Here is a 24,595-nt window from a genome sequence, read left to right on the forward strand (position 1 = left end):
TCACCTCTATTCAGACACCTACATAGGAAGTCGTCCCTTGTTTCAGCCGTTCTCATCTTTGCACTTGAAAATTATTCCACATGGTAGTTATTTTGGTATTCAAGGACAGCTGTCGCTTGTTCCCTCAATTTTCTCTTTCCTACATTCGACATAACATTCCGTCAACCCGTAATTTATATAGTACACTTTCAAGTCCCCTTTCACCAGCTTCTTTATTCTTCCCTGGGCAGCCTCTGATATGTAATTATCTGGATACCTAAAAGATAAGCACAAAAATTTTCCCCTGGGCTTATCTTTGGGGATGGGGTAGGATTCAAACAGAGTGTCCCTTGGATTTGGTTGTGACTTTTCTTAGAGCCGTGTTAAGACCGGAAGGATGTTAGCATAGCACTTCTGTTTCCAGTTACAGGCTATAGATACACATGAATCAATAAGAGAAAGTCTTTATAATTTAAAAAATATCCCCATGAGATTCTTAAAAATTCAGGATTTGTTGAGAAAATCAATTGACCTGCTAAAACAGATTTCAGGGCATCTTAAGAGAAAGGATAGATACCTGAGCATCTGAAGCCTCTCCATTCAAAAAGCATGTATTAAATGCTTGTATAAATCAGGAACTGTCAGACTATAGAAATACAGAGATCAATAAAACATGACTTCAGCCTTGAGGAAACTCACAGACTAATAGGGAAGAAAGCAGTAAACAGTCCGTTATAATACAATGTGACCAGCACCCCTGTAGAGGCATCTTCAGGGCACCATGAAAGCAGAGAGTATGACGTGGGATGCCCTCTGCTCTAGTATTACATTCTCCTGCAGGTGTTCTTTAAGCTTTTGCATATTGTTAACCTTTATGTGCATCATGTTCTGGACACTGCATGAAGGGGTTTATGTATGTCATCTCATTTATGTTTGTTCTATCATGGGCCCCATAAAATAGGGAAGATGGGCAGACATTCAGTGACTTGCTTAAGGCCACTTTAAGTGTAAGGTCCAGAAATCAAACCCAAGATTTTTGCTCTTAACCCAATGCTCAGGTCCACCTTTCTCAGAGAGAGCCTCTATCTAGAGCCACAATTCTCAACCTGGAGTCATTTTGCCCCTCGGGGAACATTTGGCAATGTTTGCAAACATTGTTGATGGTCACATCTGGCCTCCAGTGAGTAGTGGTCAGGGAGGCTGCTAAACATCCTCTCAGGCACAAGACAGCGCCCCCCAAAACAAAGAATTGTCCAGCCTAAAGTGTCAACTGTACTCAGGTTGGGAAATTCTGTTCTAGGGTATGGTGCTATCTTTGTCTCAGCCTCTAAAGAATACTTAAAAACATTTTTTTTTTTAAAAGAAAAATGTAGTATCGGGCATAAAGTACTGGACCAAGTCCCTAAGTATCTGGTGAAGTATATTTTGCCACATAAAATGAAGAAAACATTGTCTTCTTTGTCTACCTTTGAGATCTTTCAAGGATCCAAGGAATCTCTGAGAGTTGGAGGAGATAATGTGTCAGAAAGCGCTGGACAAGAATGATCAGAAATTCTTAAGAGCCCTTAGGGTGAAAATATTTCTGTGGGTCACCAGAATTAGATCAAGAGGATGCCAAAGCAAACTCCTCTTCTTCCTCTGTCCCCTCCCTTCTCAGCTGATGCCCCCATCCCCTTCTTCCTCACCTGTGTATTTCTGTAAGGAAGTTTGTTTCCAGTATTTACTGGATGAACTAAACCATTTTTTAATGTTATTTTGGCTTAAACATTAAAAAAAAAAATTTAGTATCTCTTGCCATACTACATCAGATTTAAGGCAGCTAATTTAAATTCTCATATTTTTCTTTGTATACTTAATCACAAGCCTTGGTGGGTCTGGGGAATTATTGGAATACTGTGGCTTTCTTTGAAATGAGTAACAATAACATTGATTCAATTTCCCCTCATTCCTTCCTTTCAAACTTGCACACACTTAGCAGGAAAATGACTGTAGCATTTGTTAACTAAATGTCAGGCAGTGTCTTTATAGGTAGTGGTTGACCCGTCTCTAGATGGGGGGAAGCCAAGCAGGTGTTCACTGTAGCAGTTCATCAAATGGATGTAAACTCATAAATTGAGTTGACTGAGGATTCAGGTGAGTGTGGCATCCCCTCGGCGTGCTTTTCCTGCCCAACAAACAGCGTCTCGCAGAGTCGTTACTGACTTCCTTGTAGTGTTTTCCTGGTGATCCAGTCTGCAGTGAATCACGGATGGCTTCCAGGTGTGCGCGGCGCCTTCTCCACCGTTTGGGATCGCGCTGGGCTTATTTATTTAAAGGGAACGATCCAATGGGGGCTCCCGGCCGGGGGCGCGGCGGAGGTGGGAAATGCTGGGCTGCCCGGGTCCCCCAGGGCTCCCGCACCGGTCCCGCCTGCTCCTTTTCCCATGAGGCCCCGCTCCTCCGGGGAGTGTCTGTGCTGGGGACTGGTCCCCGCCGCCCAGCTCCTTCCAGAGGAGGCTGCACAAAGGTGTCCGGACTGGAGTCCGCCAACAGGCCAGCTTTCTCAAAGTGCTTTTAAGTTTCCCTTTTTTGAGGAGGGGAGCAGAAGAGGAGCTTTTTCCACTGAAATTCCTTTCCTTGTATGTAGATACCAGGAGGAAACTCAGCACTGGGCATGTTCGGATGTGGAATGGTTTTGCTGATAAGCAACAGCCTCCCGGAACCGAAGACTTAAAATAGTCGCCTCCCCTCCCACCCCCACCCCCCCGCAGGAGCTGCAAATGGTATCTGCCAAACAGATGACAAAGTACCTTGGACTGAATCACACACAGACAGCATTTTGAGCCGAACGCACGGCCCAACTCTTGTAATTACTGTTTATAGCTGGCCGAGGCTGGCCAGGAGAGGGCAAACCCAAGAGGAAACAAGTTTCCTGAACCTTGGAGAAATGGCTGTGTGTTAATTAAAGGCTAGGACGGGTACTTCTCACTCATGCTCCAAGTTGTGGAGATCACAGTTGGCAGCACGTTTCCTCTGGAGGGAGCGAGTAGATAATTGGGATCTTTTTTGTCTTTTTTTTCTTTTTTTCTTTCTTTTTTTTTTTTTTCTCTTTTTTGCCCCCTCTCTGTTTTGGCCTTATGGCCTTGAACCCGCAGTGAATTGAAGCGAGAAAGAAATGGATATGTCTGACCCCAATTTTTGGACTGTGCTCTCAAACTTTACTTTGCCTCATTTGAGGAGTGGGAACAGGCTTCGGCGAACACAAAGGTAAAAACGCGGGGTTCCTTTGCCTGGAGAGGGAATGCTTTGGCTTCCGAGGCCGCCCCACTGCCTGGGCCCCCTTAGCAACTGGGGTGCTGTTTATTGGGTGACAGTTTGAAAAGTTTATACTCTGCCAGAGGGGGCCCTGGTTCAGGTGTTCCCTCCTTCTGGCGGATTTCCTGGGTAATCCTGATTAATGTGCTTCTCGAGTTCTTTTGAAATGTGGATGCTGGGAACTGGAGTTGTGAGTGGTGGGGAGCTAAGGGAAGGGGGAGGAGACAGCTTGTCCCTCTCTTTGATCTGATCACTTATCCATTTCATTCACTCAGGCGTTGGAGCTTCTGCTTCTCTGTAGCCTTTCAGATGTGCCCCTGTATTAAATATTTAACCTTTATAAGGTGCAGATGTACGATTGAAAGATAGCTCAAGTCAGTCTGTTTCATATTGTCTATTGTCTGTTTGAAATGACAGGTCTGCATAACTTTGGGGTTTTTTTTGTTTGTTGTTTTGTTTTGTTTTTTACTGTTTCTCTGAAATTTATTTCAAATACAGGGCTGACCTTCTTATTCTGTGACACATGTTTGTTAGAATATATGCAGAAAAACAAAACTTTGAAAATGACAATGAAGCTCATGCCACAAGTGGAAGGCAGTTCAGAGTTAGTTGCTGACACTGGGTGAGAGAAAATGACTTTAAAGGAGGCGTTCCTCCTCTTTCCACATTTGTATCCAGCACAGACAGGTGACATGATTGTAGGAGAGGGGCACACCCTTTGAGTTGTGTAAATACCGATTCTTTGTTTTTCCTCAAAACTTGCCTTGTACATACACATGAACCTGCATGAGGGCACCGGTGCGGTCAAATAAACAGGATGCTGGCTATCAGATTTGGAGATTCATAATCTCTGTGCTCCAGTGTTTAAAGAACACAGGAAAATGGTTCATTCTGTTGGGTTATACCAGTAACTTATTGTAGCTTAAATGCAGATATGTAATACTTTGGAAAACCTAGTAGTTTTTTCCTTTGGATGTTTCTCATGGTATTTTTTAAATTCCAGAAGGGTCCTGGAATACCCTCACATATGCTGTTTACACACACACACATATTCATATATACATACAGAAAACAAACACGTTTGTGTATGTGTGTGAGAGAGATCTCAGCAATTTTTAAAGTTATACTTTCTGTGCAACTTGAACAGTGCTGATACCGCTAAACCCTCTGAGATTCTAAAGTTGTGCCTTTTAAATAGGTGGCTGTGCTTTTCTCATTTGGCTATAATGTTCAGAGATACTCTTCTGGTATTGGTCTTTTTTTTCTTTTTTTTTTTTTTTTTTTTGTCTTTTTAGAGCTACACTCACAGCATATATGGAAGTTCGTAGGCTAGCGGTTGAATCAGAGCTGTAGCCACTGGCCTATGCCAGAGCCACAGCAACGCTAGATCTGAGCCATGTCTGTGACCTACACCACAGCTCAAGACAATGCCGGATCCTTAACTGGCTGAGCAAGGCCAGGGATCCTCTCATGAATACCAGTCAGATTTGTTTCTGCTGAGCCACGATGGGAACTCCTGTATTGGTCATTTTTGTTCAAAACTCCAAACAGCTAATCGGTTGAAGAAATACATGCTGCACGTGAACCTGGCCCCTGCTTGTCATAGCAGTACATCCTATAACCTCTTACCTTTTCAATTTCTCAGGAGCCCTTAACTATGTTTAAGTGGTTTAGGCCTGGCTGTGATGCTGCTGCTACTCTCACCTGGACCACTTCTTGGAGCCCTAAGTTTGCTCTGGCCTCACACCTGTGTGTCCAAACCTGAAAAGCATCTGGAGCCTTGCTTTCCATCACCTATCTGTCTAATGTTATTGAGTCAAATGCATAAAGAATTCTTAGGCTGGTCTGACCCTGGCCTTAGGGCAGTATCTGTCTAGCCCGGAAGATTCCATTTCCAGCCACTCGCCCTGGCAGGGAGCCTGGGTTCTAAAGGAACCTGGGTTCTTCCTAGCCACATGAGAGATTGTGGGAGGGCTGTGTCCACTCCCCAAGTCATGGGCCCATATCTTCAGCTGAGTGATACCTACAGAGAGGGAGCTGCCCGCCTTCCCTTCTAACAGTAGAGGTTGTCACAGCCTGTTTGCTACTGGGGAATTTCCAGGACTCACAGAATTTGGAAATATGTGTCCTAAAGATTGTCTCTAGATATATCTACTTATAGTTGGTCTCACAGGGTCAAAACTGCTTTATATTTATTATGTAGATTCAGAAAAATGAAGGGCAAATGTCCTCCTCTGCGGGTCGGTATGTGTGCCTGTTGCATTTTCTTATTATACAGCAATCAATTCCCACTCGCTCTGTGTCCTTCATAAAGACACACAGCATATGCTTACAGTATGACTCTTCCCCTTCTGTGACCTCCCTTAACTGCTCTAAATCTTTCTCCTCCAAGGCTCACATGAACCCCATTTCTTACAGGGCTAATCTGGTTCCCTAAATCTGTCCCTTTAAAAGGACCTCTCCAGGAGTTCCCATCATGGCTTAGTGGTTAACAAACCCGGCTAGCATCCATGAGGACATGGGTTCAATCCCTGGCCTTGCTTAGTGGGTTAAGGATCTGGCATCACTGTGAACCATGGGTATAGGTCACAGACGTGGCTCAGATCCCATGTTGCTGTGGCTGTGGTATAGGCCAGGCGGCTACAGCTCCGATGCAGCCCCTACCCTGGGAACTTCCATACGCCATGGGTGCGGCCCTAACAAGACAAAAAACCGAGAAAAAAAACCAAAAAACCTCTCCATTTCCAAATGGCCTGCTCCCTTCGATAGCCTCTTTCCTATTTGAGGGTGTGGCTGGTGACCAAGTGTGAGAACGCTTTGCCCTCATCCTCAGTCAGATGTGCCTGAGCCCTTGGAACAACCCCCCTGCCTAAGCCTGCTTTTCCGTACTTTGGCTGACTTTGTTCGCCCGATCATTTACTTTGCATATTTTATCCCAGCTACTTGTTCTGATTCAGATTGTCAGCCAGCAGACTTCATAGTAATCTGTTCTTTAATATCAGCTCCTTGCCTCTGTAAGAGAGTCAAGTCCAGCTTTGAGTCTGTGAATCAGCCTCTTAGAGCTCCTAAGGGATAGCAGGTTTGTACCACATAGACAAAAGAAACAGAGGCTAAATGGTTATAGGCTTTCTCCTTGAATCTCTATCATGGCAGAAATTGTCATGGAGACCTATGGGTTTTTGCTGTGTTGCATCTGCCTTGTCCATTCAGCATGGCCCTGGTGTGTTGGTTTGCCCTCTCATAGGAACACGTTTAAGCTTTCTCTTCCAACTCAGAGCCCTGCCTGGGCCCAGAACTCCCTGAGTTCTTGGGGAACAGCGTCCACAGGCTGGCTCTCATGTCTAGACTCTTTTTCCCAGGCTAGGGGTCAACTGGGAGCTACAGCTGGCGGCCTACGCCATGGCCATAGCAACACCAGATCTGAGCCATGTCCATGACCTACACTGCAGCTCACCGCAACGCTGGATCCTTAGTCCACGAAGCGAGGCCAGGGATGGAAACCTCATCCTCATGGATACTAGTCATGTTCCTAACCTGCAGCGCTGCAATGGGAACTCCTCAGGCCTGGACTCTTAAGCAGATCCTGATGCACGTCTGTGCTTTCTAGCCTGGCTTCTTTGAGCTCCATTCCCAAAGATGATATGTCGTTCCTTTCATTCCTTTTCTCCCGGACTGTGGCAGGCACTGGATTGTATCTGGATGCCCACTGGCTTTGTCTGCAGTTTTGCTGTAAAGCTCACATTTCCACTGGAAATGATTTCTTTTTTATGACTGGCTTTGCCTACCTCTCCTCCTCCCTCATCTCCTCAAGGTGATCTCAAGACAGCCATTCATCTGCTGCTTTGAGGGACGGAAATCTAGGCTAAATGGACAGGGTACTTCAACCAAAATGTCCTGTTTTGAACTCAAGTAAGAATTGATGTTTTTTTTTTTTTTTTTCTGTTTGTTTTTTAGGGCCGCATCAGCGGCATATGGAGGTTCCCAGGCTAGGGTCCAGTCGGAGCTACAGCTGCTGGCCTACTCCACAGCCATAGCAGTGCCAGATCCGAGCCTTGTCTGTGACCTACACCACAGCTCGTGGCAACGCTGGCTCCTTAACCCACTGAGCAAGGCCAGGGATTGAACCCGCAACCTCATGATGTTGTTGATTTGTAAAATCTTTTCTTTCTCCTTTGGATTAAAAATTTAGGGGGAGGATTGATCAAGCTTCTCTGTGACTTATATCCCATCTTTGTCACACTGTAAAGAAAGGGCTGCTGGTGACTTATAGATGTTGCTCCCTGCTTTTGAGGTGCATCTTTAGTCTTGTTGAGGTGCGGTCTAGAGAGTCTAGAAGATGCTTGATTTTTAACCTTAATGGTCAGAAATCTTTCATGTTTTCTTGTCGCTTAAGTGATGACCGCCAAATCTCAGTGATACCTAAATTGATAAAATTCCATCCAGACCATTGGGTAGTTTGTGACTCAGTTCATCACTTTGAGTGAGGTTCCAAATGAACCCTTGGGATAAAACGATTTTTTTGGTTTTGCTTTGTTTTTTGCTGAATTCACATTACTCAGCAGTTGCTATGAACAGCAGGTACATTCAGGGATCTTAAGCTAACTGCTGTAGTTGTCAGAATGCATTGAATTTTTATGCATACTGCATCTGCCCTTGAGAAACATCTGTAGTGTTTGGTGAGTTTTTCCTTTGTTTTGAGCATGAATATATGCCTTTAAAAAGCATGGAATATGCTTTCCTCCTGCCCTGACATGTCAGGTATGGGTTATCCTGTACGCACCCGTTTCACAGAAAGCCCAGTTAATTCCCCGTTTATTGAGCATCTGTTGTGTGCCTGGGCACCATGACCCAAAGCTGAAGGCCAGAGGCTTGCCTTCAGTGAAGACATGCAAATGAGTCATTGCAAATCAGGGCAATGGAAAAGGATTTACAAGTACATATAAGCCATAGGAGTGGCCAGTGGGTAAGAGAGACTTTGGTCTCATGGAGCTGGGAGATGTACCACATAGAAAAGGTAACACCTCAGGGAGGTTTTGAAGGGTAGATTGGTATTTATCAGACAGGAAGGCAGGGCTTTCCCAAGGAGCAAAAGAAATGGTGGCCTTGGCAACGCAGAATTCGAGGGATTATACATAGCTCAGTATTGCTGGAGCATAAAGAACCAGAAGCATAACTCAGTATTGCTGAAGCATGAAGTTTAAAGAGGCTCTATAATATAGCACAGTTGGCTAAGGGGGTTGATCTGAAGCTAGGTTACCTGAGTTTGAATCTTAACTCTGTGTCTTGGGTAAGTTGACTTCTTTGGGCTTCAAATACTCTAGCTATAAAATAGGGACAAATAAATTACTTATCTCATGGGATTGTTGTAAAGATTAAAATATGTTCCTATGTGTAAAATGCTTAATGTAGTGATTCATATGAAAACTCTCAATAAACCCTAACTTTTAACATAGTTACTGTCATCATAACAAGGGAATGAGTAGTGGGTGATGGCTGGGGAAAAGACTTGAGGTGCCTGGTATTTGCAGGACCTCAGCCTTCATCCAAGGGGTGAGAGGTGCATCTGGCAGCTCTGGGGAGTTTAGGTCTGAGAGAAAGGGGTGAGACCTGGAGACATTGAACAGGTCACTGCAGTAGCTTATCTGAAGGGTTTTGCAGGCCTGAGCAGAGCATATGCTTTGCTTTGAGAGATGTTAGGAATGTAAAACCAGTAGAGGTGGATGAGCCATTGGCACTGAGGGATGCAAAGAGATACCACAATGGCCCTGGGGGTTTTAACTTGGGGGACCAAGGAAATATAAGAGTTGGGGAGAGGAAGACACAAGAATTTGTACTCACCCCTTTTATCCCCAGGGGCTTAGTTCATCCCTATTTATTGAGCACCTATTGTATACTGAGTACCATGGAGCATTCATTCCTTCATTCAGCCAGGACCCGCAGCACCAGTGTCTTGAGCTGGGTCAGGGATAGAGAGGTGAACCAGACAGAGTGCACTGGCCTCCCAAATCAACAAGCATCTGAATAAAGTCAAGTGCTGAACGGGGGTTCCAAGGCTGAGAGCAAGAGCTGAGGAGAGAGAGTAACACTGCTGTAGCTACTTTTGATAAAAGGAAGTTCTTTTGAGGAGGTGGTATTTAAGGAAAGACCTAGAGGATGAGAAAGAGCCATCACGGGAAGAATTTGAGAGGAGGCATCTGAGAAGGGCCAAGGCTCTGAGGCAGAAGAGCAGGAGCCCCTAGGCAGGTGGTTGGATTGTAGGTCTGAGGCACTCTGGGAGGCTGAACCCGACATAATAGGCTTGGGAGTCCTCATTAGGACCATGAGAAATGTTTCACTAATCTGTGGGAGAACTACAGATGCCCCATTTAAGGAGTAGGCAGAGATGCAGATCGGTACCAGAAAGGAGACTCTGGGGGGAGTCCCATAAGAAGGAAGCTGGCAGGGTGATCTCACAGAGATCCAAAGAGAACAGGCAGCTGCCATCCACAGAGAGATGAACCGAGCCTGATGGCTGAAAGTCGTGGGTGACTTCATTGTGAACCATGGCAGCACAGGGCTGGGGTGGGGGTGGAGGAAAAGCTGGGAGACAGGATTGAGGGAGGAATTGGAGACCATGGGTGGCAGCCACTTTCTGTGGGTTGCTAAGCACAGCAGCAACACACCCTTGTGTCCCGGCCTCTGCACATTCACAGCTGGCCTGTCAGCCCTCTTCCCTGAATCATATCCCCTTACTCAGTGTTGCTCACTTTATTGTCTGCTTCATCACCCAAATAGGCCCTGACAGCTTCCTTTCCCCTCCCCTCTGGGAGCTCAAGTTCTCTCCCCAGCCCCATGGGTATCTCCTTTCTGATGTGTTTACGGTTGGAGCTGCTCTGAGTGTCTCATCCCCTTGTCGACTCTGCCTGGGCCTGAGCGGGTGGGGGTGGGAGTGGAGCTGAAGGGGTGGAGGGTGAGCTGCCTGCCCCTCCAGCCTTTTCCACAAGTGGCTGAAACCTGGCGCGCTCACATCCAAGCTCCCATCCTCTCCACACCTGACCTGCAGGCTCTGCCCCTCCCCGAGTCCCTGCGCCCATTTCCTCCCACTCCTTGCTTTGCCCAGGCCTGTTTCATAACTGCTTGCTTTCATCCTCCTCCTTTCTTCATGCGCTGGACTGTCTTTTCCACGGGCGGGACAGGCCTGCCCATCACCGTGGGGCTCGCCCTTCCATCCGCTCCTCTCATCTCCTGTTAGCGCTGACGTGGGCGCTGGTCCATGAGGCCCTCGCTTGTGCACCCTCCTCCCCCAGCCTAATAAAGGACACTCCTGGGGCAGAGGAGAACCCCGAGACCCCAGGCTGTGGGCTCTCAGAGTGACTTGTGTGCAGAGCCAGGCCGCCCCACACCAGAGCAGCGTGGTCTCCAGTCTTCAAGCTGACCGGACACACAAAGGATGTGAGCTGGAATAGGCACATCTCAGAAATGTTGCTCTTAGCTTCTAGTGGGAAGTTTGCAACAGGAGGTGACAGATTGTTTGTTTTACCCCTTGAGTGCTTCTTCGGTCTTTTGTGAACGGAGATGGAAGGAGAAGGAGCGAGGAGGAAAGGAGTGAGAGGGAGAGAGAAGTATGTGAGAGCGCAAAAAGTAGATTTCAAAGGACGTTCCTTCAAAACAAAGCACGGGCCTACGGAATGCAGGCTCCCTGGACAGGCCTGGGCTATTCGTTGCTGTAACTGACCCTGGGGAGGGTAAATGGGTGTCAGTAAGTTCACAGTGAAGGGGTAGACTGTTATATGCTTTTATGGCTCTGTTTGCTTCTCTTTACACACATATCCTGCTATCAGAAACCTGAGTAATGTTTTGAAAACAGGGGAATCAGAAGCCTTAAGATTGAGACCATCTGCTTTCTAGGCTAAAAAGTTGGGGTTGAGAAATGACCCGAGTCCAGGCACGAAGATGGCCCACGGAAGAGGAAAGGCTTGGGGTAGGGCTTGATTCTGAATAATTTGGGAGAGTCCTCCTTGGTTGAAATGAACGTAGGCTAGTTTCTCAGGGAGCTCAGCACTGGAGGCTCTGAACCCCCACTTCACCCCCCAGCACGCCCATCTCTCAGTGTGAGTAAGCGTGTGCACGAAGTTATTTTTAATCTGAGCTGCCTTCACTACATGTAACCTAGTCATTTGGGAGTGACATCTCGGTAACTGAGTAATCCCTTTGAAAATTAAGCAGGAGATCCAAGACGATAAAAAGGTCCCGGGGCCACCTGGATGAAAGGAGGCCCAAGGTGTGCATAAAACCATTTATTAAAAGGAAGGTCAGCCTCTATCAGTAGAAGCCTTGGGTATCTTGTAGCACCCTTGGTTTTTGTGATCTGTGACATATTTTGTAACTAGAGAAAGATCCCTAAATAAAAGTTCATGTGGTTATTAATACATGTAGTTCTAGTACTTTATTTTCTTTCCTCTATCTTCGTAATTAGGGAAGTTCCCTTGTGAACTTGGCTATAAATTCTGAAAATATTGACCTTATATCTTATTAATAGAATGAAAGGACCAGTGGGAGTTTTAGCTACACTAATGGCTATTGGATATGCTTGTTAGAGAGGTAATTATAGCAATATCAAACTGAAACGTCATGTTGTTTGGTTTTAAAGAAAAAAAGGCCCAAGCAGAGAATTTAGGCTTTGATCAACATTTGAAGGTAAAGTAGACTGGCAAAAAGAGACAGTCATTAATATTTATCTTATCTGAAGCTCCCGCATTGCTTGCTTTATTTCAGAACCAGCCCCCACCCTGGGACTTTCTACATTCTGCTGACTTTGGAATTGACACTTATCAGTGATTCCAATTTTGCTAGAGTTTGGGGTTCCTTAGGCAATTAATGGCAGGCAAAATCCAGATTTTGACAAGTGGTAGGCCAACCACCGTTTGTGTTCTGAAGTTCTTGAATAAGCTTTTAGCTCTGCACTGGAAAGAAGCAGCTCCATGTCTCTGGAAACTTTCTAACTTGACATAGAAATTCATGTTGCAAATATCTTTTAGGATTTCCTTCCTTTTTTTTTTTTTTTTTTTTTTTTTTTCGGTCTTTTTAGGGCCATACTCTCGGCATATGGAAGTTCTCAGGCTAGGGGTCAAATCAGAGCTGTAGCTGCCGGCCCACACCACAGCCTCAGCAACTCGAGATCCAAGCTGCGTCTGTGACCTATACCACAGCTTACGGCAATGCTGGATCCTTAACCCGCTGAGCGAGGCCAGGGATTGAACCCCCACATCCTCATGGATGCCATTAGGGTTCATTAACCACTGAGCCACGATGGGAACTCCCGCAAATATCTTTTAAGCATAATGTATTAGGTTCTGAGTACCTGTGTGGAGGCAGTAAGGAACTAATGAAACTTGATAAAGTCTATTTGGGTCATAGAATCAGAGAGGGAGGAAAACTGATGGGGCCACTGGGCTCATCTTGCCCTATGAGTGTTTGCTGAAACTGTCTTTGCCATGCTTTATTCTGTCTAATTTTAAACACTGAAGTACATGTTGATGTCTCAGGACTCTGATTTTGACCTTAGAACATTTCTCTGGAGAGTCACTATTACATCATCTAGCCACTGCCAGATTTCTCAGCTACTAAATCTGAGCAATATCACAGAGTCTGTGGCTTGAGTCAAAATCATCTATATCCCTTTAATGTTCCTATCGATTAGAGTGTTCTGTGATCAAGTATCTTTAATTAGAAATTGTAATTATTCAATGTTTCTCTTTTATAGATAGGTGGGGGGGTTAAGGGAACAAAGTATGTTTGTCATGGGAAAAACTGCTAGCACTCTAGGAAATACGGTAATTGAAACCTTTGTTACTGTAAAACAATAGCCACTAAGTGACTGTTATGTAATGTTATTTCTTCAGTCTGATCTGGAATGGCTTGTTGATCTTGGAACTTGAGATACAATTCCTATACAAATACTACTTTCACTTGGCTAATCTCAAGACTTCGGATACAAAATTGAGGACTTTTCCCAGCACATCACCTGGGTCAGACACTGAGCATTGGAGAAATTGAAGCCATGTTGGATAGGTCATTGTTCCACGTGAAGATCATTTTATCCTCTTGGTATCCTCTGTTTGAGACCCATCCAGATAAACACCAATCATTTGCGAATCCAAAAAATGGTTCATTGTAAAATTAGCCCATGCTTGCCTAACTGCTCCATTTGACAGACAGGTGGCAAGGCGGCTGATAGCCACACTCACCTAACTTGGCAGGTTGGATAGGTGACTGTGAATTTGCATTTTTCATAAACGATAGGCTCCTCAGCAAAGGAATTTTTTTTTTCATCTTTGATTCAAATGGCCCTGATGGAACAGGTAAAGTATGGGATAGTTCAGGGGTGCTTTAGGTTACATTTGTTGTTGTTAAGGAATCTGCAAAATGAGCTACTATGTTTATGAATTATAATTTCTATAATGTTATCGATTGTGACATCTTACCCCAGACAGTAAATTTAGAATTTACTGGGGTTAGATGTTTGGACCCCAGAATTAGTAGGGAATAAAAGTTGCCTTATTTTTACTGTGGCCTGTAAACTTTGTATGTAGCTCTTTTTCTTGATAGATGACTTCTCTTGTCCATTTCAGGTAAGTTAGCCTTGGAAATCTCAAGTTTTTTAGCTAAAAAATCAATAGTGGCTTTTATAAGCCTCCTTAACATAGGGATCCAGGCTCAAGACCAGAGCTGTGTCTCCTTCAGTGCAGCTCTTGGATCTTAGTGATTTTGATGTCAATTTTAGCAGCATTGCCACTGCCAAGTTGCCCTCTTGGTAGGTAGATTTCAGTTTTCTCTGAAATTGTTATTGATTACTTAGCCTGTGATGGCTTTGTAAAGAAACAAAACAAAGCAAAACAAAACCTCTTTAAACAAGAGACGTTTTGGTTTATTTTACCTTTTGAGACTTAACCTACATCAGACCTAATCAGACGTAGGGTGATGTTGGGATTAAAAGGTACAAATACTTGAACTGGTTAGATATTAATATGATACAACTTTTTGGTGGTATTCTTCAAAAATATAAACATTCCGTTTAATGGGTCCGAGGTTTGAAATCCATAAAGAAAAGGGTTTTGACTCTTGGCACTGATAGACATATTCAGAAATGTTGTATTCAAGCCAAAGTAAATACATATGCCCTTTACACTTTCTTTCATTTAGTAGAAGTCACCTCTGAACTCTTATTTTGGCATTAAGGAAGCTCGTCATGACCTATTGTTCCAGAAAGATTATAGTTCTCATTTTAAGCTAGTTTTCTGGTTCCCATGTAAGTGAAATGCCCAGCCTGGAGCCGAGGAAACAAGCTTCACTTTTCAGACCTTCCAGTCTTTTAGGTGTGTCGCACAGGCTGTGGCTTGTAGCTGCTCCTTCAGCCACTTAACAGGTTTGATTTCAAATACTTAATAAGAAACTAACATGTTTGGAGGGGATTCATGGCCCAGCATTTATGGATTTTGTTGGGAAGTTCCAGGTGTGTATATATCTTAAAGTCTATGTTAAGGCCTGTTTAGACTGAAATGATTTTGGCTGGTTTTGCTTTGTTTTGTCTCTGCCTTCTAGTCATAAACTGATTTTTTTCTGATGTCTTAGGGACTGGATTGGGAGGGGCTGGCTCCCAGTCCTGAAGGCCAGGCAGCTCCTCTTTCAGCTCCTTGTTTTTGAGTGCCTTAACAGCGTTAAAGAGAAGTCAGATGTTTGTAACCTGGGCCGCAAGAGAGAGAAACCAGAGGTCAAGAGCTAGGAGATTAACCTTTGAAACATGGGAAGTTGATTACATTTAAAAGGACTTGGAGGGACTTCTTATGAGTTATGTATCTTGGGATGATGGTGTGATCTTTTTTCCTGCTTTGTGGCTCATGGATGAACCTGAATTACACTTTCTGACGCCTAATAACCCAATGAGCCAATTTGACTGTGACTTCTGTGGGCAGGGTCTGGGGATTTATTGCATTGCCTTATTTGTTTGTTTATGTACCAAATTTTTTGAGTACCTTTCATGTGATCAGGATTGTGATTATGTCCTGAGCAACAAAGGTATGTACGGCATGGTCCCTTTGTTCCAGTAGCTCCACCCAGTGGGGTTAGAAAGTGATGTAGACAGATAAGTACGGTAATGTGTAATAACCAATGGGAGATCCTCCAGCATCAATAAAGGAGGATGAAGCGGGAGAATATCTGTTGAGGCAGTTTGGTGTATGTTGTCTTGTTTAATACTGTCTATGATACCTGTCACACAGATGAAAAAAATTGAGGCTTAGAGAAATTGTCTCAAAATTACTAACAGTGCATGGTAAATCGGATAAAACCTAACTCTCCTCTCCTGTCTCCAAGGGAAATGTAGCTCCAACAATATTCTAATTATTGAAAAATAATATTTGTAAAGTAAGACTTTAGGAACTTCATTTTTATTGTATAGCAGCCTCCCGGCAATTCAAAGAAATTTGTGGAATATTGAGCCCTGATAATTTTGATCTTTGCTATAGAAATGCCACCTGCTGTCTGAGGGAAGAGAGCAAAAAATAGAAGTAGGTTTCACTTTGTTTTAAAATGCCACCTGCTGATTCTTTCTCCCATTAATGGAAATTGTATAGGTATTCTCCTGTAATTTCCCCATCGTAAAGTATCACAGTTTATAATGGTATTTGAGTGGGCTTGTGCTTTTGAAATTGAGGTTTTACTTCTGGTGTAGCTCTGAACAGCTGCTATCTTACAGGCCTTTTGAATGAGTAACACTACACTGCACCCATGCCTATAGAGCTGAGATTTCTCTCTGTATATTATAAAATCCTGTGCATTCACATGAGTGTGTTTATTATGGACTCACTCATCTCAAAATCCTTGCTGATTTTGTAGTAGCACATCTAGTTGATGTTATAGAAGGTACAACAGTTCTTGAATCTTACATGGCAATACAGTATGAATGCCAGGAAAGATCTGCTGGGATTTTAGAGATGAGTTGCTTACAGGCTGCTGCTTTACTTTTTAAAACGATGATACTTTTTCTTGAATATGCTAATGCCAACTACGTTTTTAAGGAGAGGAGCTGATGACATTTAAATACATATTTGTGAAAATCAGTATATTTAGAGAATTAAGAGGTAACTGGTATGCTTAAAATAATTGTATAAAAATAAAGTATGAATAATATACAACATGTAAAAGGCACAAATTGCACCCAGATTTCTCTAAACCACAAAAATCTTTCACTGGCCATCTTTTAGCTCTCAGTGGTGCCACATGTGAATTGCTCTTGAGAACTGGTGCCGCTTACCAAGGACGCCATGAAAGAGGTCTTCTGTTCACGTGCTCTTTTGAATATGTTAGAGAAGGTATTTTTCAAGCCACTAATCCAGGTCCAACTTCTTCAGATTCTTGCTGACACAAAGTTTACCATTTTAGGAGTTGCGTTGTGGCGCAGCGGAAACAAATGTGACTAGGAACCATGAGGTTGCGGGTTCGATCCCTGGCCTCCTTCAGTGGGTTAAGGATCTGGCGTTGCCGGGAGCTGTGGTGTAGGTCGCAGATGCAGCTCTGGTCTGGCATTGCTGTGGCTGTGGCGTAGGCCAGCAGCTATAGCTCCAATTCGACCCATAGCCTGGGAACCTCCATGTGCCTTGGGTGTGGCCCTAAAAAGACAAAAAAAAAAAAAAAAAAAAAAAAAGTTTACCATTTCAATTTACTCACTCTAGAAAAACAAAGTACAGGCAGCTGGGTGTGCTTTGTTTTGTTTTCTGAACATGGTTTATCAAGATACAGTTTACATGCCGTAAAATTATCCTTTTTAGACATACAGTTCTATAAATTTTGACAAATACAGTTGCATAACTGACACTAAAATTAAGGTATAGAGTATTTCTATCACCTCAAGATGTTTTAGGTACTGTTTACTTGTTCGATAATGCTAATATAGGATTAGAAAAAGATGTTTCGTTTTGCTCTCCCCTGCTCCTCTCACACCTTTAAAATTTAACTCCATATTTTACTAAGTTTTGACAAGTTGTGACCAAGTGTCCTTTTTCTATTCCAAGATTCCGGCCAGGATATTGTATTACATTGTGTCCTCCTTTTAAAAAATCATTTTGATCGGGAAGGTGATTAACACATAGTTTGATTACTTGGTTGGTAATGTCATATAGGTATGAGAAAAATCTGTCAGAATACGATATTGAAAGAGAAGCAAAAACTACCTAAGGTTGTATGGCCCATTATTAATATGTAATAACCCCTTTGATGCTAGGGAAAGAGGTTTTGAGGAACCAGATAAACACATTCTACTAGCAGGAATTGGTTATAAATAATTTGGGATTGTGTATCGGGGAAGGAAACAGCCATGAGGTGGAAGATTTGGAAGACATATATTTTAAGACAGAGATTATGATTGTTGGAAAAGATAGATCCAGAAGGAATTATGGAGTTTTCAGTACAGGTGAAAACAGAACAAAACATGCATTTAAGATGAATTCAGGATACCTTATTGCTTCGTAAGACAATTTATCCTGTCTTTTCACGATTTTTATTATATTTCAACTTCAGCAGAATGTATATAGCTTAGAAAATAGAATTTAAACTTAACACATACCCAAGACAGAGAATGGAGACAGTAAGAACAACCATAAAAAATCACCCCAAATTCTGTTACTCAAACCCTATGAAAAATGCAGAATTATCCTTCTACATGTTTTTGGTTTTTTTTTTCCCCCCCTGGGTGCCCGTGTGTACATACCACAAAACTCATATTTTATCGACTCTCCTGTTTGATGAACTGCGTTTTTCCCTTAAAGAGGTCTTTTAAACCTGTAACTGTACAAGGGTAAGATTTCCAGGAAATTTGAAAAGTATCTATAATGTACAGGAAGGTATGGGTGGGGTAGTTAAGCTGTCGAATTGTGGGGAAGCATTCAAACTCATGCTCTGCAAACCACCATGCAAATGCACAGCTCACCTGGTGTGGGAGTGTCCCCAGCCGGCTCACTGGTGTGCAGAGAGGGGGCGAGGCCATTGACATCTGTATGTCACCTCGGGTGGTCTCACATTTTGGGTTCAGTTTTTCTCCGCCTGTATTTAGATGTCTTTTGAAATGTTCCCTTTAAAAATACTCATGCTAACTCAGAAAGATTCCAATTACCATCTCCCCACAGGCTTAAATGTTAAACCTCAGGATCTAAACTTTATCCCTTATGTGTGTGAACAGGCTTGCCAGATGGCAGGCCAATTAATATATTTTGCAAGGTGTAGAAATGTTTTCTCTCCATAGGGGAACAATGAATCCATCTGCTCCGCATCTTCCTTTCCCCTCTGTCCTTTGGGGAAAATCATCATTTAATTTTCAGAAAATAAATTGTGAAATTCTCTGAGTGACACTTTCTACTTTTTAAGGGAGATGGTTTTTAATAATTGAAACTTTTTCTTACTCTACGGATGTAAAGAGCCCTGTGTCATGGATTAAAATACCTGGACATCTAAGCTTCCTCCAGGGTAGTTTTTTTTTTTTAAAGTTGGACATTATGGAATCATATGTTAAAAAACTGATTCATGGAAGCCTTAACTTGGAAGAGGCTTCAGAAACATCTAGTCAACCCCCCTCTTTGTAAGATGAGGAAATTGATGCTTAGGCACCAACATTTCAAGCTGGTAGGCAACTTGGAACCTGGTCTCCAGGTTCCAAATTAGGACAACCATGTTGAAAACAGAATCTTTGATTTCTTGGGAGGAATCAAAGGAGGGAGAACGTTGAGTCAGTTTCAACCAGGAGCAGAAGCACACTCATATTTATTGCCTCTTCTCCCTGGAGTTTCAGGCACTGAGCTGTGTGCCTCAGCCCTATAGTTTCTTTTCATACTCAAGCGGCAGTTGATATCAACAGGTAATTAACTGTTTAATATCTTTGTGTTGCCTCCCAAAGGACCAAGTACCACATCCTTTTTTAAGCAGTGGTAAAGTGTGTGCTGACTGGCATGGAATGAATGCGCTACTGAACATATGGGTAGCAGTGGGGTTGTTTTATAAAATCCTCTCTGGGCATGGTGGAATTCTAGGAGAATGACCACCTTATAGCTTTCTCATAATCTGACCTGTTATAATACAGAACTAGCTTCTTTTTTCCCCCCATTATGAAGGAGGTCAGTACTGAATGACCCAAAAGCTTCTCTTGGGAGGGGAACTGTACCTCAGCATTTTTTGCTATCATAGGTTAAGGGTTGTTTTTTTTTGTTTTGTTTTGTTTTTTTGTGGGCTGTACCCGTGGCCTATGGCGCTTCCCGGGCTAGGGGTCCAGTTGGAGCTGCAGGTACCGGCCTACACCGCAGCCACAGCAACATCAGATCCGAGCCGCATTTGCGACCTACACCACAGTTCACAGCAACGCCAGATCCTTAACCCACTGAGCAAGGCCAGGGATCCAACATGCAACCTCATGGTTCCTAATTGGATTTGTTTCCCATGTGCCACAACAGGAACTCCTGTTTGTTTGCATGTTTTTTGGTGGCATATGGAAGTTCCCAGGCTAGGAGTAGAATAGGAGCTGTAGCTGCCGGCCTACCACAGCAACACCAGATCCAATCTGTGTCTGAGACCTACACCACAGCTCACGACAACGCTGGATCTTTATGTCATAGGTTAATGTTAAATGAGAGGAAGAATTTAGACTTGCCTTTTTTTTTTTTCCTCCTTTCCTTCACGTTGTCTCCTCTTCCTTATTCAACCCAACAGACCTGGTTTTTATATAGTAGAATGAGTTCAGATTTGTGGGCAGGGAAACTTAGTTGGGATCCTGACTCTGTCACAAACTAGATATGTGATTTTGACAGGTAACCTTAATGCTTATACTTGGTATCCTCATCTTTAAGTAGGAAAAATAGCCAGGAAGTCTTTTTGTGCCTAAAATAAGATATATTGTGAGGCATTAAGGTCAGGGGTAGACAAACTATAGTCTACAGGCCGAATTCAGCCTGTCACCTATTTTCATGCATAAAGCTTTATAAGAACTCAGCCACAGCAATTCAGTTAGATATTATCTATGGCTGCTTGTACTACAATAGCTTAGTCCAGTAGTTGTAACATGAGACTCTGGCCTGCACAGCCAAAAACATGTACTATCTGGCCCTCTAGAGAAAATCTTTGCCAAACCAGGACCTAGGGGCCACACCTTGCAACTGTAGGCACTGAATAAATGTTCATTTTACCTTCTTCCTATGGATTATTTCAAGTGCAGTCTTCCCTGAAGGCACTCTCAAGAAAGACAGTTGAGGTGTGGCCTTCCTTAGTGATTCTTCTAAAGCCCCTACCCACTTCTGGAGCCTGGCCAAAGCCTTGAGCCATGGCACCGGCCGGAGCAGGCTGAAAGAGACATCTCCCCAGCTCCCACACCCTGATGGGCATGTAGCATGTCTTGACTTGAACTGGGTGTTGTGCACGTTACAGGAATAGCGTTTTCTCTAATCCAAGGGTAAATAAAGTCACGGCTCTTTAGATTGCAGCTGGTTCAGTTTAGATTATTTCTCACCGTGAATTAGTAGGTGTGCCCAGTCTACGTCTTCAAAAGATTTCCAACACAATTCTTAACCCTGTGGAATTCTTTTTATTTCTAAACCCACTAAGGAATCATAACACATTGTAAATGGCGTCTTTAGCAAAGGACCTTCTGAAATCTGACAGCAGGCATTTTCTGCAGCGACTCTGGGCCATTTGAAAGAGAACATTCTCCAAGGAGTGATAACATTTTTTGGTTTGTTTATTTCGTTTCGTGTTTTAAGCAAAACAAACTGGGAGTCCTTCCACGGTTTTGATGAAAGACACCCTGGTGTCTAGTAGAAAACCAAGACGGGGAATAGACTGGTGAAATGCGCCCGGTGAGGACCTGGCGATGACGGCTACACCCCGCCTCCCACACATAGTGGAGAGAGAGACAGAGGGCCTCTAAGTGCTCTTAAGGGCAATTGTGAGCCCTTGTTATTTTTTATTTTAAAAAATGTATTGGGGAGTTTTTAAAAGAATAATAAAGGATTTCTTCAACATTTTCACATTACCTGGTGTCTTTAATAAGAACAACACAGTAAAGAAATTATAAAAGCATTCCCTAAAATTTGGTAAAGTCCTCTTTGACTCCCTTTGCCTTTCTACTCCAGCATTTTAGTGTTTCTAGGACTTCTGTCCAGGCCTGTTAGCATTTATCCCAACATGTTGTAATTCTGTGTATACTTATCTGAATTCCCAGCTGATTGCGAATGCCTTGAAAGGGAGACTTTCTGCCAGCAGAGTGCCTGGCACATAATAGGCACTTAATAAAGGTTTATTGAATGAAAGCACTCCACAGCGAGCATATCCATGCATACATAGCTTTTTCCGTCTTTTGGAACTCTTTCCTTAGGGTAAATTCCCAGAATAGAGATTTCTAGGCCAAAGTGACGTGAACATGTTTATGAATTTTGGTACCTTGTGCCAAGTAGCTTTTATGTCGACTTGAGGTTCCTTCCAAGTTTGCGGCTCTCATATCACATGGTATATTATTGCTAGATTGGCAGTCTGGTGTTCCATATTTTCTCTAGTGGAAAAAAAAAAATGACAGGAGGGTACATCATCACCAGATTCAAGTCTAGAATGACTATTGCATATGCTTTGGGATGAAACACTTCTAAAAGAATAACTGCCCCTCTTTTGGAATTTGGGAAATAGAGGGAGGCAGCAGCAGGGGCAAGGTGCTGTCATAGGAGCAAATGACTTCTTGAGTTTTATTACTGCTCTGAACTTTTACTGTACCGTCATCAATATTGCAAGACAGCAATTGGATATTTTTTCCTTGCTTTTTCGCCTCCACACATTTAATGTTCAAATGTGAAACATTACTAAATGCAAATTGCTGTTAATGCACGTTCCAAGGTCTGCTTTTATCAAGGCTTGAAACTGTTTGTCTAATGTATTATGCATTTCCATCTTCAATTGATCTGATTTGTGTGTGTGAAATAAGATTGAGTCTCTAAGCTGTGACCTTGGGCAGCACTCGCTTATTCTGAGTTAGATATTTTCTCCCCTCCCTCCTCTAGTGTTTGGCAGGCTCATAAATGACCAATGATAAATAGCCATATCCCTCTTTTGGTATAAGTATGCTATTGACAAGCACCTGGAGCTCCCTGAATGACACCTTACAGATGGAGTGCCACTTGTGGGGGGCTAGGCTGAATGGAGCAGGACATTGTTTAATTAGAAATATCCTGTGTGGAGATTGATTCTCTGCATATGAAGATTCAACAGATATTGCAATGAATTTGTGAAGGTTCCACGTTCCATATTCCACTGTATACACATTCTCTTCCAGCTTAGCTTCAATCTATACCCAAAGCTGTGACTTTGTCCTTGATTAGAAAAATTTCCTGTGTGCTAGAGCTAGCTTTCAGTGAATATTCCTCATCTTTCTCAGCAAACTAGAGTCTCCAGGGCTTGAACTAGTTGGACACTGGGGAGAATCTTTGAGAAGCCAGCAATTACATGGTAGCACATGACCACATTTGGGTCATTCCACCTGCAGCTGTAAAGGACTCTACGGGCAATGAAGTCAGAGGATCACATTTCTAGTCACATTTCTGCCCCTAACGAGTTGTGTGACATGAGCAAAATTTCCTGGGCCCTCTCCTGCTTATCTATTTTTAAAATCCTGGATTCCATTGGCAATATGGTGAAGCTGGTAGACCACTTTTCAAAATAATGTTTTTAAGTGCATAAAATAGAATAAAATATATAGGATTATAAAGGAAACCAATTATATTGAAATAGCTATTAAAACATTACAAATTGGTAATATATGTGAATTTTTAATAGCACATCCATGTATCTCAAAGTGGGTCTAGTGACTGCCATAATTTTGAAGTAGTAATGAGCATAAATGAGTTTTTAATCTCTCTGCAGCAATGTAACATGAAAACATGTGATCTCTATTGGTGACAAAATCAAAAAGACCGCTAATATGGGGAATAGATGTGAAGGGAACGATCCATCTCAGTTTGTGCTTAGTGAAAACCATAAAACAGTCCAAGTTTATAGACTAAATTCTTCATCTTTTTTTGTTTGTTTTTAGGGCTGCACCAGTGGCAAATGGAAGTTCCCAGGTTAGGGGTCTAATCGGAGCTGTAGCCTATGCTACAGTCACAGCCAACATGGGATCCGAGCCACATCTGCGTCCTATACCACAGCTGAAGCAATGCCAGATCCTTAACCCACTGAGCGAGGCCAGGGATCGAACCCACGTCCTCATGGATACTAGTCCAATTCATTACTGCTGAGTCACAACTGGAACTCCCAACTAAATTCTATTCATAGACACCCTTAGAGGTCCGTGGACTCCAGGGAGGTCTGGGATAACTGGCTCCAGAAGCTCACTGCCATCCTGGCAGCTCAGACTCTGTAGTAATGTGGAGAAAGGCGGACCTTAATGGTCTGTGATTTATCAGAGCACCGACTCCGGGGACTGGCGTAATTACGGGGGTGTTGTGCCATAAAAGCAGCCTTTGATTCACCTGGGAATTGCCCAGGAAGTAAACAGTTGGAGATTATACTGGATTTCATCTTTTGCTTTTACTTAGCATGTAGCTAGGAAGCTGAGGAAACAGCACGAGGGTGGCAGAGACAATTGTCACCCAGATCATCTCCCTTTGGAGGGACCCCGAAACCGGGGCTTGTGGAACTGTGACCATGTCCTTGCTCTGTGTGCATTAAGCTGTGTCCTTTCGTTAATTTAGAGGGACCTGTGTCTTTCAGCATCTTTCCATCAGAGCATCACCATCTCTTTGTCCATAGCACATGTCTTGCCCTTATTAAATAGGACCATGAACACAATGAGGAGGTGGGGGGAGGGGCGGGGTTCACCTACCTACCTACCAGGTTGGGATTGTATTGCCAGGCTGGAAAGTCAGATCTTTGAACCACAAAGAAGTTAAGGAATAGTTGTGATAAAGCACTTCTCATTTACTTAAAGTTGTTTTCTTTCCTAGAGTTTCTAAGTGTTTTAATCATGAAGGTTGAGTCCACATAAGAGTGGCAAACAGAACTTATCCTAATTCTTTCAAAAGATGGAAGCCATTTCTTCCCATTGCCTACCTACCCCCTTCCACTTTGCATTTCGGAAGGAAAATTAGTTTTCTTTGGAAGAGAACCGTAAAAGCTTTTAAATGTCACCCTGCTTACCTAGTTCAACATCATTTCACAGTACTAGTTTCAAATGGAGAGGGATTTCCTTTTGGCTTGGAAGTTGTGTCATAATTGCCTCTACATTCATATAGATACAGACGTAGTTTCATAGACCTGGGAGTGGAGC

At 43.2% G+C, this 24,595-nt stretch overlaps 1 protein-coding gene across 49 annotated transcripts in view; it reads left to right on the plus strand.

Annotated features, from left to right (window-relative positions):
- The window catches only part of MAST4 (microtubule associated serine/threonine kinase family member 4), a 589,108-nt gene that overhangs the window by 407,564 nt on the left and 156,949 nt on the right, over window positions 1-24,595 (plus strand). For 4 of the 49 annotated variants that reach the window (XM_021076762.2, XM_085002363.1, XM_021076763.2 and 1 more), the window contains exon 1: window positions 2,423-3,225. The exons of 41 other annotated variants lie outside the window; for them this stretch is intronic. In XM_021076762.2, the coding sequence (XP_020932421.2) occupies window positions 3,134-3,225 (92 nt within the window). In that variant the 5' untranslated portion in view covers window positions 2,423-3,133. Of the gene's footprint in view, window positions 1-2,422; window positions 3,226-14,543; window positions 14,765-24,595 lie in introns of those variants that run through there. 4 more of the 49 variants (XM_021076766.2, XM_085002367.1, XM_085002356.1 and 1 more) reach the window with 1 other exon arrangement.

Source organism: Sus scrofa, chromosome 16 (genome assembly GCF_054392235.1).
Source record: "Sus scrofa isolate SSC_HxYL_T2T_F1_AM1 chromosome 16, Sscrofa_HxYL_maternal_Yorkshire_Landrace_v2.0, whole genome shotgun sequence".
NCBI classification, from domain to species: Eukaryota; Metazoa; Chordata; class Mammalia; order Artiodactyla; family Suidae; genus Sus; species Sus scrofa.